This window comes from Bos indicus, chromosome 29 (genome assembly GCF_029378745.1).
Source record: "Bos indicus isolate NIAB-ARS_2022 breed Sahiwal x Tharparkar chromosome 29, NIAB-ARS_B.indTharparkar_mat_pri_1.0, whole genome shotgun sequence".
Classification (NCBI taxonomy): Eukaryota; Metazoa; Chordata; class Mammalia; order Artiodactyla; family Bovidae; genus Bos; species Bos indicus.
This window is the reverse complement of record NC_091788.1, coordinates 45377856-45384818: the sequence shown is the minus strand read 5'-3', so window position 1 is coordinate 45384818 and position 6963 is coordinate 45377856. Positions and strand designations below refer to the sequence as shown.

General features: G+C 55.1%; 1 protein-coding gene and 1 long non-coding RNA gene across 17 annotated transcripts in view; one reads left to right on the top strand and one right to left on the bottom strand.

Moving 5' to 3' along the window:
• Window positions 1-898: 898 nt before the first annotated feature.
• Window positions 899-6963, bottom strand: part of RCE1 (Ras converting CAAX endopeptidase 1) — an 89630-nt gene continuing 83565 nt past the window's right edge. For 8 of the 12 annotated variants that reach the window (XM_070782457.1, XM_070782458.1, XM_070782460.1 and 5 more), the window contains 8 exons: window positions 4326-4507; window positions 3537-3639; window positions 3361-3440; window positions 3025-3103; window positions 2367-2534; window positions 2167-2238; window positions 1846-1908; window positions 899-1556 (listed from right to left, as the gene is read on the bottom strand). In XM_070782457.1, the coding sequence (XP_070638558.1) occupies window positions 1321-1556; window positions 1846-1908; window positions 2167-2238; window positions 2367-2534; window positions 3025-3103; window positions 3361-3440; window positions 3537-3639; window positions 4326-4507 (983 nt within the window). In that variant the 3' untranslated portion in view covers window positions 899-1320. Of the gene's footprint in view, window positions 1557-1845; window positions 1909-2166; window positions 2239-2366; window positions 2535-3024; window positions 3104-3360; window positions 3445-3536; window positions 3640-3774; window positions 4054-4325; window positions 4508-4608; window positions 4812-6963 lie in introns of those variants that run through there. The other 4 variants (XM_019955077.2, XM_019955075.2, XM_019955078.2 and 1 more) reach the window with 4 other exon arrangements.
• The window catches only part of LOC109554514 (uncharacterized), a 39571-nt gene continuing 36781 nt past the window's right edge, over window positions 4174-6963 (top strand). For all 5 annotated transcript variants that reach the window (XR_011564807.1, XR_011564806.1, XR_011564809.1 and 2 more), the window contains exon 1: window positions 4174-4365. This is a non-coding gene — a long non-coding RNA (uncharacterized lncRNA). The remainder of the gene's footprint in view (window positions 4366-6963) is intronic.

The window sequence follows — 6963 nt, the reverse complement described above, 5'->3', positions numbered from 1 at the left end:
TTGGCTTCCTTGACAATGGTTACACAGGCTTGGGGAGAGAAAAATTCACCAGCGAGGTCAGTACACGCCTGTCACAAGGCCCGTTCAGCGCCAGTATAGTCATAGCCAACCTGGGGGCACCCTGGGGAGTGACGTACATCCGAATCCTTTTCTTCAACTGCCAGCCTCAGGGAAGGGGACTCACGACAACCTCAAGTCTAGAATGGGACCTAAAGAGATAATACTCTATCACGAATGTTTTTAGAAAGTGTGTGTGACGGGGAGAGGTGTCCTAGAGGCAGAGGAATGAGAACATAAGGACCATTCTAAAAACAAGAGGAAGAGCAAATAAAATACTGCCAGGTTCTAGAAAGAGCCCTGAGTTACAGCGTTGCTGGGCAGGGCTGCGCATGCTCTCTGGGCCTTTGCTCTGGGTTCCTCCAGGGGCCAAAGGAGCACAGTGCGTGGCAGAGTGAGGTGGAGAGCGCCAGAACGGCCGCCCCTCCCTGCTGCCTGGGCGGACTCCTCTTCGGGTTAGACTTGCTTCCTCTGTGGCGTGAGGCTGGCAGATGCCGGGAGGTCCTGGTGGAAGGCCCGCAGTGGACGATCCACCCTCTGAGGCTGGAGGCTCCATCGCTGGGGGCAGGGCACGGGCCCAACTCTGACCCGGGTAGAAGGCAGATGGCCCAGATGAGCTGAGCTTGCACGTGCCACCTAGTCCCGTATAGTGAGGACCTAGGGCTTGGCTCAGGAAGCACACTGCAGACTGAGGGCAGCCAGAGGCCCCCATCCTGTCCAGGGCTCCAGGGACCCAGGCACAGGCGGACCTGCCTAGAGGTTAGTGTTCAGGGCAGGCTGGGGGCACGGGGCATATTCCCAAGACTCCACACAGACTAATCCCCAAAGGTCCAAGGCCATGTTACCCAAGTTAAATCTCTTTAATATCCCAATACAAAGTCCTGATGCAAAAAGACAATGAGAAAACCCTGGGAAGTTGGGGGGTTTCTGTAAATTCCACCCCCGAGCAGCTTTTCAGAGGCAGGGGGGACAGAGCAGCTCAGGGAAGCAGCAGTCCCAGGTGAGGCAGGAGTGCTTGGCTCCGGGGCCCAGCCCCGTGGCCCCTCACTCCCAGCTGCTCCTCGACCCTTTCAGGAGGGGCCACATCCTGGGATGTCTGCTCCTTTCTCTTGGTCCCTGGGATTCAACTAGCTCTGGCTTCAATCCCCTACAAAAATTCCTGAGTTCTCGGGGCCTCCCGCCAGCTCCTCCCCTGAAGTACCCCTTGACCGGGAGGGGCTGGGAAGCCTGTGAGAGTTCATAGGAGTGTGTACGGAGCGTGGGTCAGGAGCACAGGGGAGCCTCTGAGTCCCCTGCCCGCTCCAAAAGCACACAAAGGGGAAGGCTGCCGTAGAGCTTAGGGTCCGTGAGGGGCTGGAGCAGAAGCAGGAAGAGTCCCACACCCAGGGCATAGCCTGCCAGCAGGGGCCGCCTCTGCGGATGCTCCAGGGCTGCACACACGGCAGGAAAGCCCATGTAATTGCAGAAGGAGTGGCAGAGAACCGGCCCAATCAGGTGTCCTGGGGAGGGGAGACAGAGAAGCTCATGGAGCAGCCCCACTACCTCCCCAGGCCCTTCCAGGGCTAAGACCCTCATCCCCCGAAACAGGAGATCAACAGCCACCCATCCACCCTCACACACGGCCTCTGCTTCCACCTCTCAAACCGCACCAGGCAGAGGACCCTGGCTCAGCCTGTCTCAAGGACTGTGGGAGAAGAAAACTTGTTGCTCCTAGAACAGATTGCCGTTTTCCCACCCACTCCTGTGGGCCCTTGAGCCCCAGGGGACCCGTGAGAGACTGAGACCAACCTGTGCGGATGAAGAGGAAAGCAGTGTAGGCACCGAAGACAGCTGTGTAGGAGAACTGGAACGCTGGAGACGGGGAGGCCTCGAGTGACCACACCTGCATGCCCTTCCTGCCCCAGCACTGCACACCCATCAGCCAGAGACACCCCCTTCCCCTGACTGCCTGCCCCAACACCTAGGCTGTTCTTTACACCCCAAGCCCGTGGTCAGCAGCCCCTCCAATACTAGAGCCCTCAGTTCCCAACTCTTCCTCCAGAGTGACTATCAGGGGCACCCTCACACACCCAACCCAGGACTGCCCCAGGCCAGCTCTCTGGGACTCACCTGCAGACAGAAAGATGCTCCCCACACTGCTCTGGCGGAAACGAAGCTGCTCAAAAATGTGGTGAAAATGGGCTGAGAGGAAGATGAGAACCAGGTCACACTCCTCCCAGCCTGCTGGACAGGCCCTCCCCTGGCCCCCATTTCCCATTCTTGGTTCCCTGCTAGGACCATCTCAACAGGACCAGGCACAACAAACTCACCAACTCCAAAGAAGAGTGGGCAGGTGAACACAGCAGGGCCCAGGCCTGTGCACGGCGCTAACATGGGCAGCATGCAGGCCCGGAACACCAGCTCCTCTGTCAGGGGGGCGATCACTTGGTTTCGCAGCCAACGCATGTCTGTGAGGCAGCGGGCCCAGGAGCGAGGGGCTAGGGAGGGGATTCAAGACAAGCCATGAGAGACTAGCTGTTGAACCAAGTGACCCAGAGGCCTCAAGGGCCCCTCTCCCACAACCTTCCCTGGCCATAAATACTTGGGAGAACAGATTAAGATTCAAACTTTATCAGACCTAGTATAAAACAATATCTCAAGGAAAATGAAAGGGAAAAGCAATAGTAGCTGAGGCAAAGTGTCCTGACAGTAAATTCTGAAACCATCAAAATTTGCCCAAGACCAGCTCTCTTTTAGGAAACCAAGGTCAAGGGAAGCAACGGACAAGCTTTCTTGTCCATCCCAAATACTGCTAGGGGTTCCTACAGGCTTCACTGGACATTAGGAACTAACTCCTAGAGGCCACCCGATATGTGTTCCCATTTTACTGGTGAGAAACAGAACATCTCAGGTCCCACCATAGTGCACTGATTCCTTCTCCTCATTATCCTGGACTGCCTACTTTTTCCCTTGGCCCTGAGGACTCACCTAGGACAACCTTCAGGCCATCTGCCAGGTCACAGGGGCAATCCATGGAAAGCTGCATCAGTGGGCCCAAGAAAAGGATCTGAGGACAGAAAAACAGGAGCGATGAAAGGAAAGGCTCATAATCCACTGCCCTTGTGGATTGTCCAGACACAGCCTCAGATTTCAAGCTTCCTGTTTTCTGCCAGGATTTCCCACCTATGCATACCCGAGGGCCCTGGGCCATCTCACAATTCTTGTCTCTCATCAATCAACAGCTGGGCACAATCAGGATTAGGAAAAAAAGGAGGGTCTCACTAACGAAGAGCAGAGAAGGAAAGATACAGCACGAGCACTCACCATGGTCAGCAGCAGGGGCAGCAGCGCTGCTGGGAAAATGCCCTCCAGCCTGAATCCCATCAGGGTGAGCAGGGATGTGCCTGGCTGAGCCACAGGAAAGGGGGCATCAGTCTCGCTCCCTCCCCTAGAGTCCCGAGATCGCTCGCCCGCCGCCCTCTGCCCCGCCTCCCTCGCACCTGGATGCCTGTAAGTTCCCTCCAGAGTAGCACGCAGAGGGGCGAGAGACTTGACACCACCAGGACACTGGTGAAGCGCCGCTTTATGACTGCAGGATGGTCCCTAAGAAGGAGGCAGTAAGTTCAGGGGACCCACGGCCACCCTTGAAGGCGCGGCCCCGCCCTCTGTCCGCCAAGTCCCGCCCACAGCCCCGCCCCGTGGAGGCGCGGATTCCGGCAGCGCGCGCAGCCCCCGCACCTGGGCAGCTCGCTCTTCCAGACGTAGAGACTGCCCACGTAGGAGCAGGCGAGGCTGAGACAAGAGAACACAGACACCCAGCAGCACAGCCCGGGGCCTGGACCGCCCAGAGCCGCCGACTCGGGCTGCCGCTCTGGCCGCGACACCGACAGCAGGCGAAACCCGTCCCCGCCCAGCGCCGCCATCGCGCCTGGACCCGCGGCGCGCCGCAGTGACGCGATCCTGCGCCTGCCGGAAGCGTGGCTGACGTCATCCGACGGCGCGGTCCCCGGCCCCGCCCCCGACTCCGCCCCCACACTGAAGCAGAAGCTGCGCGTGCGGAGCAGGTTTATTGAAAAACACAGAACAGGCGACCCGAGTGGCGGCTGGGTGGGCGTGGAAGCGCGGGGAAGGGGGCAGGTTCAGGGCCCAGGCCCAGAACTCAGCCATTCGGACAGATTGGAAATTTCCTGCAGCCATAGCGCGTCCTGCAGGAGGAAAGGGGACCCGGGTGAGGACCCCTCGGCCGTGGCCGGGTCCCCGCCCTCCCGACTCGACCTTAGCTCGGTTACCTCCAGGCCGTTCCCGGAGCCCGTCCTGCTTCTGCTAAAGGTCAGCGGGGCCGCGGTGGGCTCGGCGCGGCGCGAAGCGGCCTCTGAAGGGTTCAAGGCCCCAGCAGAGCGGAAGGCCCGCGTCTCCTCCATGCCTTGGCTGCCTCTCTTAAGCCTCTTGTTTTCTGTTTGCTCGCCGGTCCCTAGGAGAAAACAAACCCGCTCATCTCACTCCCCTGTCCTGTGCTTGGGGAAAACTGGGAGAAAGGGAGGAGTTAGATTCAGACTCTCTTAGCTCTCCCACCTCAGAACCCTTTCATCTGGTTCTGTCCGCATTAAAACTTGGCAGCACCGGGTCTACAGGATCAGGCTGAGGCTGCACATTGGCTTCGGGTCTCCCTGTCCCCACAGAGCTGGGCCTGGGAAGACATGTGGGATTGAACCAAGCCCTTACTTGGGGCTCGCGCCAAGTCGGTCACTTGACACGTTCCTCGTGGAGTCTGCATCATCCAGCTCCTCCCTACTTGCCGGAAAGCCTGGCCTCACCTCTCTCCCTCTTTGTTGCTCAGGCTTCAGTTGGCAGTGCAAACTTTAAGTTTGCATCTATAGCGTTTGGATCTATAGCTTCTTCCTGAGCAGGTCCTGGGAACGTAGATCAACAAGCTGTTCCCTAGGTGCAGCTCACAGGTACTAGGAAGGGTGCAGTAGTGTGTACAAAGTCCAGGGGGTAAAACAGAAAGAAGCTGTTAACCATCTCTGTAAGTGAAGAATGGTTTCCTTGAGGAGATGTCTGAGCTGGGTTTTGAAGGATGAAGAGAAATACACTGGACTGACAGGTAGAGGAAGGGAATTGGCTGAAAGAGGCAAACACGCAAATGCATTAAGCAGTATCCTACATAAAATGCAAGATGGGGATTCAAGGAGATGAATCTGAATGGGTCAGTGGGAATCAGGGCAGGCTAAGAAATGGATTTTTATTTATAGGAAACTGGAAGGCAGTGAAGACTTTTAAACATGAGGTACATTGTTAATTTTGTATTTCAGAATGATCATTTGTCAAACATGTGGCTTAGAGTCAAGTTAGAGGAGGGAAGACCTCAAGAGCCCAGAAGTGAAGGCAGTGAGGATGGAGGAGTCAGAAGTATTCATAAGGCTGAATCGACAGGCCTTGGTGGTAGACTGGATGTGAATCATTAGAATGAGGGCCATCTCACATGAATCTCAGGATTCTAATGTGAAAAACTAGATATGTCGACTGTGGTGCTACTAATCCTGACACAGACTAAAGAAAGAAGAACTGATCTTGGGTGTGTGTGCAGAGGGCAGGATACCAGGAGAGAGGAAGTTGACCATATGGGCCACCATATGGAGCAGACAGGTCTCCATCTAAGGCTCAGGAGAGACCTGGACTTGTCATACCAACTGATGAGTCTCGTTCCCAGAGGCAGCGGTCAGTGCCTGGGATGGAAGAGAGCAGCTAGGGAGGGGGTGCGGTGTGAGCACTGTTTGGGGGTGGCCAGAGGAAGCTAGTCAAAGAGAAAAGGTAAGCGATGAGGAGAACCTGGTGCATCACAGTCTCACAGTGCCAAGTGCTGCAAATAGTCCAGGTATGATACAGATAAATGCACAATCAATTTGGTAATTAAGAGGCCTTCCCAAACGAGAGCCGTGCAGTTCAGAGGCACAGGAAAAGCAGTGCCCTGGCTTAGAGAGGGAACAAAAGAGAGAGACGGAAACAGAATGCAGCTTGCTCCTTTGAGAATCCTGATTGCGGCGTGAGGGGATGGTGGGAGAAGGTCAAGATCAGGGCGATGTCCTTCTGAAGATGGACCTCCTGATGGAGAGAACTCAGAAAAGGAGCTGAAGGTGCCGAAGGAATAACTGATGGCACCAAGAAAATAGGAGTAATGCCCCCTGGAGGGGTGGGCCCCGTGCTGATAAGGGTCTGGCAGTGGGCGGAGTACAAGTTGGGTGAGTTTCATGCAAAGATGGGTTCGATAAAGGACAGAAATGGTATGGACCTAACAGAAGCAGAAGATATTAAGAAGAGATGGCAAGAATACACAGAAGAACTGTACAAAAAAGATCTTCACAACACAGATAATCACGATGGTGTGATCACTGACCTAGAGCCAGACATCCTGGAATGTGAAGTCAAGTGGGCCTTAGAAAGCATCACTACGAACAAAGCTAGTGGAGGTGATGGAATTCCAGTTGAGCTATTTCAAATCCTGAAAGATGATGCTGTGAAAGTACTGCACTCAATATGCCAGCAAATTTGGAAAACTCAGCAGTGGCCACAGGACTGCAAAAGGTCAGTTTTCATTCCAATCCCAAAGAAAGGCAATGCCAAAGAATGCTCAAGCTACTGCACAATTGCACTCATCTCACACGCTAGTAAAGTAATGCTCAAAATTCTCCAAGCCAGGCTTCTGCAATACGTGAACCGTGAACTTCCAGATGTTCAAGCTGGTTTTAGAAAAGGCAGAGGAACCAGAGATCAAATTGCCAACATCCGCTGGATCATGGAAAAAGCAAGGGAGTTCCAGAAAAACATCTATTCCTGCTTTATTGACTATGCCAAAGCCTTTGACTGTGTGGATCACAATAAACTGTGGGAAATTCTGAAAGAGATGGGAATACCAGACCACGTGATCTG